Source organism: Abrus precatorius, unplaced genomic scaffold (genome assembly GCF_003935025.1).
Source record: "Abrus precatorius isolate BTA unplaced genomic scaffold, Abrus_2018 Scaffold5, whole genome shotgun sequence".
Classification (NCBI taxonomy): Eukaryota; Viridiplantae; Streptophyta; class Magnoliopsida; order Fabales; family Fabaceae; genus Abrus; species Abrus precatorius.
In genome coordinates this window covers 23,406,299-23,416,905 of record NW_020874395.1, presented here as the reverse complement: position 1 = coordinate 23,416,905, position 10,607 = coordinate 23,406,299, and the positions used below count along the sequence as shown (strand labels likewise).

Here is a 10,607-nt window from a genome sequence, read left to right as displayed (position 1 = left end):
AAGTTTCAGTTTTTATCTCTTTTGGTCCCCTTTTGTTTAGCAGCAAAGGAACGCGCACAAACATCGCCTGAGGCTGCGGAAACTCTTTGAATGTCACTCCTAGGACTCAAAGAAAGGGTTTCCTACCACTTTATCCCGCCTTGGTGTTTCTTTGTGCCTATGGCCCCAAGTTCCAGTTTCGACTCTTTTGGTTTCCTTTTGTTTAGCGGCGAAGGAATGCGTGCGAAACACGTCTCAGGCCGCTGAAACTCCTTGACTATCACTCCTAGGACTCAAAAGAAGGGTTTCCAACCACTCTCTCTCCTCCTGGCACCTCCTGGCGTCTATAACCCCAAGTTTCAGTTGTGGTCTTTTTTGGTCCCCTTTTGCTTAGCGGAAATGAACGCATGTGAAACTCGTCTCAGGCCACTGAAACTCCTTGAATGTCACTCCTAGGACTCAAAGGAAGGGTTCCTCACCACTCTCTCTCCTCCTAGCACTTCCTGGCGCCTTTGGGCTTAAGTTCCGGTTTTGGTCTCTTTTGGTCCCCTTTTTCTTAGCAGCTAAGAAACGCGTGTGAAAATCGTCTCAGGCCGCTGAAACTCCTTGATTGTCACTCCTAGGACTCAAAGGAAGTGTTTCCAACCACTCTCTCCCCTCCTGGTGCTTCTAGGCTCAAGTTCCAGTTTTGGTCTTTTTTGGTCCCCTTGGGCTTAGCAGCTAAAGAAATTGTGCGAAACTCATGCAGGCCGCTAAAACTCCTTGAATGTCACTACTAGGACTATAAGAAAGGATTCCCTACCATACTCTCCCCTTCTAGCACTTACTAGCGCCTTTGGACCCAAGTTCCTATTTTGGTCTCTTTTAGTTCCATTTTGCTTAGCCTCTAAGCAACGCGTGCTAAACTTGTCTCAGGCCGCTGAAACTCCTTGAATATCACCCCTAAGACTCAAAGGAAGGGTTTCTTACCACTCCCTCCTCTCCTAGAGCTTCTTGGCGCCTATGGCTCCAAGTTCCAGTTTTTTTTTTTTTGTCCCCTTTTGCATAGCAAAAAAGAAAGCGTGCGAAGCTCATCTCTGGCGCTAGAATTTCTTGAATGTCACTCGTAGGACTCAATAGAAGGGTTTGTCACCGCTCTCTCCCTTCCTGGCTCCTCCTGGTTGCTTTGGGCCTGTGTTTCAGTTTTGGTCTTGCTTTAGTCCCTTTTTACTTAGCGGCTATGGAACGCGTGTAAAACTCATCTCGGGCCAAAGAAACTCCTTGAAAGTGAATCCTAGGACTCAAAGGAAAGCATCCCATCGCTCTTTCCGCTTCATGACGCCTTTGAGCCTAAGTTCTAGTTTTGGTCTCGCTTTGGTCCCCTTGTGCTTAGCAACTAAGCAACGCGTACAAAACTCATCTCGGGCCACTGACACTCCCTGAAAAAGACTCCTAGGACTCAAACGAAGGGTTTTCCACACAAAACTCATCTCGAGCAACTGGAACTCCTTGCCTGTACTCTTAGCACTCAAAGGAAAGGATCCCCACTACTCCTTCCCCTCCTGGCGCCTTTGGGCTCAGGTTCCAGTTTTGGTCTTATTTTGGTCCTCTTTTGCTTAGCAGCTAAGAAACGCAGGAAAAACTCATCTCAGACCACTGAAACTTCTTGAAAGTGACTCCTAGGACTTAAAAGAAGGGTTCCCCACCGCTCCCTCCCCTCCTGGCGCCTCCTGCTGGCTTTGGGCCTAAGTTCTAATTTTGGTCTCGTTTTGGTCCCCATTTCTCAGCAGCTAAGGAACACATGCAAAATTAATCTCGGGCCACGAAAACTCCTTGAAAGTGACTCTTAGGACTCAAAGGAAAGCTTCCCTACTGCTCTCTCCACTCCTAGCCCTTTCTAGCACCTTTGGGCCTAAGTTTTAGTTTATGTCTCGCTTTAGTCCCCTTTTCCTTAGAGGCTAAGAAAAGCATGCAAAACTCGTTTTGAGCTACTGAAACTCCTTGGAAGTGACTCCTGGGACTCAAAGGAAAGCTTCCCCATTGCTCTTTCCACTCCTAGCCCTTCCTGGCGCCTTGGGCCTAAGTTTCAGTTTGTCTCGCTTTAGTCCCCTTTTTGCTTAGCGGCTAAACAAAGTGTGCAAAACTCATCTTGGGCCATAAAGCTCCTTAGAAGTGACACCTAGGACTCTAAGGAAAGGTTCCCCACCGTTGTCTCCCCTCCTAGCGCTTTCCAGCGCGTTTGGGCCCCAATATCAATTTTGGTCTTGTTTTGGTCCACTTTTGCTTAGCAGCTAAGGAATGCATGCAAAACCCATCTCGGGCTGCTGAAACTCCTTAGAATTGACATCTAGGACTCAATGGAAGGCTTCTCCACCGCTCTTTCCACTCCTAGCACTTCCTGGCTCCATTGGGCCCAAGTTCTAGTTTTGGTCTCGCTGTGCTCCCCTTGCGCTTAGTGGCTAAGGAACGCGTTCAAAACTTGTCTCGGGCCAATGAAACTCCTTGGAAATGACTCCTAGGACTGAAAGAAAGGATTCTCCACTGCTCTCTCCCTTCCTAGCACTTCCTGGTGCCTCTAGGCCCAAATTCCAGTTTTAGTCTCGCTTTGCTCCCCTCTTGCTTAGCTGCTAAGGAAATTGTGTAAAACTTGTCTTGGGCCACTAAAACTCCTTCGTTATGACTCCTAGGACTCAAAGAAAGGGTTGCCCACCGCTCCCTCCCTTCCTGGCGCCTCTTGCTGGCTTTGGGCCCAAGTTTCAATTTTAGTTTTGTTTTGGTCCCCTTTTGCTTAGCGGCTAGGAAACGCGTGCATAACTCATTTCGGACCACTAAAACTCCTTGAAAGTGCATCCTAGGACTGAAAGGAAAGAGTAATTGCTTATGTCTCAAGGCAATTACGCCCTCATGAAGTCAACTACCCAATACATGACTTGGAGTTAGCCGCAGTGGTTTTTGCACTCAAGGTGTAGAGGCACTACCTTGATGGAGTAAGGTTTAAAATGTTCAGTGATCACAAAAAGCTTGAAGTACCTATTTGATAAGAGAGATTTGAACATGCGGCAGAGGAGGTGGATGAAATTTCTCAAAGACTATGACTTCATATTGTCTTGCCATCTTGGCAAGACAAATGTGGTGGTTGATGCATTGAGTAGGAAGTCATTGCACGTGGCAGCCATGATGGTGAAGGAGATGGACCTGATGGAGGAGTTTCGAGACATGAACTTGGCTATGGAGGTAAGGCCAGAGAGTTTGTACCTCGGGACGATGACGATCCACAATGACTTCTTAGTACACATCCGAGATGCTCAGCAGAGAGATGTTTTCCTGCAAGATACGATGTGGCAAAAGAGTGATGGGAAAGACTTGGAGTTCCACTATGATGAAAATGGGGTGATCAAGTTCCAAGGCTGAGTGTGCATTTTCCAAGTGGATGAGTTGAAGCAAATGATACTTGAGGAAGCACATAAGAGTAGAATGAGTTTTTATTCTAGTGCAACCAAGATGTATCAGAATCTCTGTAAGAACTTCTGGTGGAATGGAATGAAGAAGGATGTGGTGGAATATGTAGCTAGATGCCTAACTTGTTAGAAGGCAAAGGTGGAGCACCAACGTCTACCTGGATTGTTGCAACCTTTGGAGATCCCTAAGTGAAAGTGGGATAGCATTTTCATGAATTTTGTTTCCAGTTTGCCAAGAATTAGGAACCACCATGATGCTATTTGGGTGATAGTAGAAAGATTGACCAAGGCTACACACTTTCTCCCGATCAACATGAAATATAAATTAGAGAGATTGGCGGACATGTATGTGAGGAAGACAATCAGGCTACATGGAGTGCCGACTAGTGTAGTATCCGACAGAGATCTGAGGTTCACCTCAAGCTTTTAGGAGAGCCTACAGAGAGCGTTGGGTACTAAGTTGAAGCTTAGTTTGACTTACCACCTACAAATTAATAGTCAGATAGAGAGGACTATCCAATCCCTGAAAGACTTGTTGAGAGCTTATGTGATTGAGCAGCAAGAAATTTGAGAAGAATGCCTGCCATTGGTGGAGTTCACATACAACAATATCTATCACGCTAGCATTGGAGTGGCACCATTTGAGGCTCTGTACGAGAAAAGTGTAGGACTTCTTTGTACTGATACGAGACTGAAGAGGTGACTCTATGTGCACCAGACATGGTTCAGAAGCAAAATGAGCAGATCAAGATGATCAGAGAGAAGATGAAGGCTACTATGATAAGAGGAAGAAACCTTTGGAATTCCAGGTGGGTGACCATGCATTTCTTAAGGTCTCACCTATGATCGGAGTTGAGAGAGCTCTAAAATCTAGAAAGCTATCTCCTAAATTCATTGGGCCATTTGAAGTGCTGAGTAAGATCGGTCCTGCAACGTATTAGATAGCACTACCTCTGACTCTCTCCAATCTACATTCAGTGTTTCATGTGTCTCAATTAAAGAAGTATGTGTCAGATTCCTCTCACGTGATTGATCTTGACTTGGTTCAAGTAAAGGAAGAGTTGTCCTACGATGTGTATCCGATGAGGATTATGGATCACTGTGTTAAGTAGCTGAGGGGCAAGGAGATCCCACTGGTGAAGTTGATATATGGTGCGGGTAATGAGAGAGATGTCACATGGAAAAAGGAGAGTAGAATGAGAGAGCTATATCTAGAATTGTTTGTATAGTTTTACTGAATTTCGGGGACAAAATTCCCTAAATGAGGGGAGAGTTGTAACGTCCTAAGTTTTGTAATCAATTTTTAATTATTAATATAAATACGTGGATTATTTCCTGATTGTGTGTTTAGTTTATATGATGATATGCATATGTGTGAATATGTATAGACGAATATATAAGTATAATTGTGGATGTTGATTGCAAATTGATAACTGGGTGTGTTTGAAACTGATTGGAAATAGGCTAAGTGTATGCTGCAAGGACATTCTCGATGTAGCAAGAGAATTCTCACTATAGCCAGAATGTCTTGGGCAAGTGGCATGACTCTTGCATTCTCGCTGTAGTGAGAAGGCCTCAAGAGATGGGGGTGCCTCTATTGCATTCTTACTGTAGCGAGAGACTCCTCGCTGTAACGAAAAGGCAACAGAGGAGGTGCATTTTCTGGGTGCAGTCTCGCTGTAGCGAGATTATGCAGAAACCAGAGTGTCTTGTTGTAGCGAGAGTATTGCGAACCCTAGGGTATTTGATTGGTTTAGGGAAAACTCAGTTCCCATTCCTCTATTCAAGCTCTCTTTCGATTCTCTCAATTTTTCCAATCTTATTTCACCGATTAAATTGCCTCCAAAGATGTCTGGGTGCAACATTGAAGGTTGAGATCATATTTGGGATGTTTGGAGGTAAGTTTTAAGAACTAGGATTTTGGCTCGTCCCTCATCTTTGTTTTCTCAGTTTCTCATGGAGTTTCTCATGTGTTTATGACAAAAATCTGTGTAGGGAGCATTTCCATTGTTGAATTCATGTTGAGACTTCAATCCGAGGTAAAAGAGGACTCTATCCTATCTCATTATAATTAGAATTTGTTTATTGTATTATGTATTGCAATGTGATTAGGATAAAATGCAGAAAGATGTGTATTTGATGAGAATTGTTTGATTGTGATGGAAATTTAGTGTGGAATGTAATGTGATTGATTGTATGTGTTGATATCCCATTGGTTGATGATGAATAATATGAAATGGGTGAGAATATGCGTGAATGGCATGTTGATGTGATTGTGGTTGTGTTTGAAAATGTTGAAAACTATGAATGGTTACAGCGATACACTAGGGTGTGGAAGATGGGGTGGTAGAAATACCTTAGGAAAGAGAGGGTGGTGGTGACATCAACAGTGAGCGTGGGTGCCCCATAGGTCACACACTTTCCTCTTGACTCAGTCTCTGACTAACACTTTGCTAAGTGGCCCATGACTGCACACGTTGTATCCGTGAGGCAGGGGCTAACCGGAGACCATTCATAGTGTGAAACTGTGTAAGTTCCTGAGGTTGAGGGTATCAAGAAAACTGTGATCACAGTGCCACAGTGAGCATGGCTAAAATGCAATGAACGCACCTGTATGTGCAACGTTATAAAATATTAATTTGTGTTTGTGTTATGCTTGATTTGAATGGTATTGTAATTATGCGAAACGTGCAAGATGAGTCTTTATACTTGTGTGTATGTGTGTGTGTGATAGTGTAGAGTGCTCACTCTTACATTAATTTTTCAGGTGACCAAGATGATCAGCACCAGGTTTAGTGAATGGGAAGGATGAAACTATTATAGGACTTAGGAAATTATTTTTGAAAATTGTGATGTATTTAAGTTAGTCCTATAGCATTTATTTTGATGCAAATTTGTAACCCTCCCTTATTTTGAAATACTTTATTGAAACCATATATTAGGAACCGTTCAATGAAATTTTATTATTTCCATTTATTGCCAAATTAATTTATTTTAGAAATTAAATTAAGGTGTTACAATGACTATTAGTGTGAATATTTGAGAATATGGATTTGTATAAAGTGTTGTTTGAACTATTAAGAAAGTGTGAAAATGATTGAATGTTAAAGAAAGTCATGAAAAGAGAATTGTTGAGAAAATGGTATGTCATGAAAAAGTGATGGAAATGTGTTAGATAGTGATGTGATCCTTAAAGCTTCCTTCAAGAATGACCAAAAGCGGATCGTCCAAGAGATGTTTCAGCCATGGTTTTAAGCAGAATGTATGGAGAGTTTTCACAAATCTAGCACCAAATAAAGAAGAAAAAACAAGTGGAAAGCAAGGAAATGGAATTATAATGCAACGTGCCACTTCAAAGGATTGAAGATAAGCATCAATGCACTCACCACATGGAAGAATCCATGATAAGAGTATGGTTCTGAAATTTTCAATGAAAAAATTCAGAGAAAACTCACTCACTCAAGAGGAGACTATGCTGAAAAATGCATCAAATGAATCAAAAATCTAAAAATTACAAAGGAGCTTAACCTATATATAGGCAAGCTAACTCAAGGCCCAAAATGGTCTCTAATGAGCCTTAAAACAAAGAAAAGAAAGGGGATGGAGATTTGGGCTGAATACATGCCCTGAAACATAGCCTAATACAAGCCTAAATAAAAATACAAAAGACTTCACTCAAATCCTAATGGGCTTCTTGAGCCCATGGCCAAAATACAAGGCTGAAAATAAACTATTCTAAACATGAGCAAAGCAAGTACAAAAGTATATGTATGTGTGAACCTATGACTTCTAAGATTACATCAAATAGTGACAGAGATATACTGGGAGTATGGAAGATGGAGTCAATTTTGGAAAAACTTGGGAAAATGTACAGTGGTGAATGCTTTCTTTTAAATTGCACACAAACTGTTAAGAATGAAAGTATCAAAAGCCTCACACTCATTTCCTAACCTATACTTCTGACACACTATTGCTAAAAGGGTCAAGTTGGCACACATTGTATCCGTGTTGTTGCAACTAACCAACAACTATCTATACTATGAAGATCTTAAGCTAGGGACAATGAATGTGTACTCATGATGTCTAAGTTATAATATAGTGATGTTGTGATTATAATACATGTTTTGTAATAGATTGATTGGTCTAATTATAATACAAGTATTGTAATACATCGATGAGTGTGATTATAATGCATGTATTGTAATACATTGATTAATATGATTAGAACTCATGTATTATGACATATTGATTGATATAAGAATATATGAATGAATGATATAGTCTTAGTGTATGTTTTGAAATATTACTAATGTGCTTGTTATGTTTGATCTGCTATAAGTTCATTAATATAATATGCAAACTAATATTATTTTGATGTATTGTATTTAAAAATGTTTCTATATTACTATTTTTCATAAAATAAAGGATTTAATGAGGCGGTAAACACTCACCTTTACAACTATTTTTCAGGAATTGAAATGAAGGACAATTCATTCCAGGATCATATTCTCAATAACAGCAAGAAAGAATCTGCTTTGTTAAGATTTAGGTTGTATTAAGGTAGTAATAATTTTGATTAAGTCTTTATTAGAAATTGAATTTTGGTATATAAACAATTTGATGTCAAATTTAGACATTTTAATGGTTTAATAAAGTTTACTGTAAATAATAATTTGAATTATATTTGTAATATTTAGTAATTAATTCTCTCAATCTTATTTGTAAAGTTAAATTAAGTTGTGAAAATATATTTCTATATTATGAATGAAATTTATCTGTAAAGACTTTTAAGATTTTGATAAATTCTAATGTTTTAAAATTTAAATCAACATAAACCTTTCATAATTTATCTAAAATGTTACCTATTTTAATTAAGTTTTATTAAAATTTATGAATAAAAAAATAGAGATGTTACAACTTGCAGAATAAATTTAATTATTAAGATACAATTTATCATTTTTTATTTATAATATTTTTGTAAAGTTTTACAAAAAAATTTATTTACAAGAAAATTTAAACTTCATAGCATTTTCATACTACTTGTTTTAAAAAAATATATATTTTTTTATTTTATCATAATTTATTATATAAATTGAATATAAAGTTAAGGATGCTACACTTTTAAGTATTAAAAATAAACATTATCAGTAGTTTCAACCATTTAAATAAAATAATATGACATTTTTTTATTGACAACAATATGATATTTAAATATAACAATTTGTATACTCGAAAAAGAAAAAAGGTAATGCCGACGGCCCAAACTTGTAGTATGCAAATCTAAAAGAAAATTTAAATTTAATCATCATATGGATATATATTCAGATAGCCATCATGTCTACCCATTTTATTAACTCTGTATGATATTAGACAATTATAAAATGGTTGAGTACAATTATAATTTCTTTCTAAATGTGTATCTTCTCGATCAAGTGGGTGGTTGTATAATATTTAATCTAATTTTTATATTCCTTATTTGTTTAATTTCATAGACTATTCTTCTAATCATCGTATCATCGTTATTTATTGTTTATCAAGATGGTAGGATAGGTCATCTTGACCCTAAAAATTATTTAAATATTTATAAATCAATATTTAGACAGTTAATTAAATTTACATATTTAATAGAAATATTTCCTTTTATGTATTAAAAATTTAATTAATATTAGTTTTGATCGTATTTAATATAAAATGGTGCGCGAATTTGCAACGCTTTGACTAACCGAATTTTTACAATAATCGATTATATTAATATATAAAATAAGTTTAAAATAGTTGTCGATCATTTTTAATCTTAGTGTAATAATTAGTAAATTTAAATCTTAACTTGGATAATAATTAATTATTTTGGTCATAAGTTTTGTTGAGCATTAGTTAATTTCATTTATAATATTAGTGACTAAATTGGCTAATGGTTGTAAAATTTAAGAATTAAATTGAAACTAATTATTAAATTTAGAGAGAATAAATTAGTTATTGATTAATGTTATAATGTTAAAAATCAAAGTAATTGATAGTCCTAATTAGTTGCGTATGTAACTTTCTCGATCTCTTGTATTTTATCAAAATAAGAAAAAGAACTAACTAATTATGAATGGAGTAGTTTCTATTTTCTTCCATGTCACCGAATTGAACATTTTATCATGCATAAATGGTGAGGATAAGATCATAGGAATTAAATAACCCATAAATGAATCAAAAGTGTCTTCTCTTCATTTATTTAATCGAAATGAATTGTCAAAATTACATTATTTTTCATATATACTTGGTCTACACGCTAGTTAGTTAAATCTTCCTTGCTCCCAAAGTATCAATATAGCGAAGGCAACACTTTAAAAAGAATAGCTGATTCATTCCTCACCCATAAACCCTTCACTGGTTCTTTGCTTTTTTTGTTTTAATTTTCTGGTTTGATTCCCGTGGCCAACAACTTGAATTGAACACTAATGAAGAGAAAGGGTCGGCAACATGGTATGGTAAGGTCTTATAGGATCCTACCATCCCCACTAAACCCAAGACCCAATACCCGATTCATCACCCGATTTGATTCCCCTCCCACTGCTGGACTCTTCGTAAAGGTGTCTTCTAAGCCAACCAATCACTCCAAGTTCACGGGCAAGTGTGACACACCGCGGTGCAATGATTGCCACCTTAACCCAGCTTGCAAGTCCAAGGACAAGACCAAAGGTACCCAAAAGCACAAACAAAATTGGCGAGTCATGGATCCACCCCATTCTAATCTTTTTGGATTGTCCGCAACCGAAACATTGGACCATCTTTCTAATGATTACATCGAAGATGAGGTGGAATATGAAGGTGGTGACCAAGTTCATTATCATGTAAATTATTCTTCCACTTCTGGTGATTGCTATCGGGTGGAGAAGGATGATAGCAAATGCATTTCTGAAATGGGGTTTTCATTTATCATGGATTCAATGGATCAAGTTGAAGAAGAAAAAGGTGAAGATTGGTTTTTGGTGGAATCTTGATCGGTGGTGTTGTCTTTATTCCAATTGCTTGGAAGGACTGATATTAGTAAGCTTCGAGTCGAATATTTTTAAGGACAACAAGGATCCACATTGTTGACTCACCATGTGTATTTGTGTTTGTCAGTTTGACATTTATGGACAAAACACTAAAATTATTTAATGTTTCATGGTCTATTGAGTTAGACAATAATGTTTTGCGAAC

General features: G+C 37.8%; 1 protein-coding gene across 1 annotated transcript; it reads left to right on the top strand.

Moving 5' to 3' along the window:
- Nucleotides 1–9,862: 9,862 nt before the first annotated feature.
- LOC113866928 lies at nt 9,863–10,405 on the top strand. Its single transcript, XM_027501725.1, has one exon. The coding sequence runs from the start codon at nt 9,863–9,865 to the stop codon at nt 10,403–10,405; it is 543 nt and encodes a 180-aa protein (XP_027357526.1).
- Nucleotides 10,406–10,607: the final 202 nt, after the last annotated feature.

Excerpts from the sequence above, each read along its gene's own strand:
- LOC113866928 (XM_027501725.1), top strand. The coding sequence starts at position 9,863 with ATGAAGAGAAAGGGTCGGCAACATGGTATGGTAAGGTCTTATAGGATC.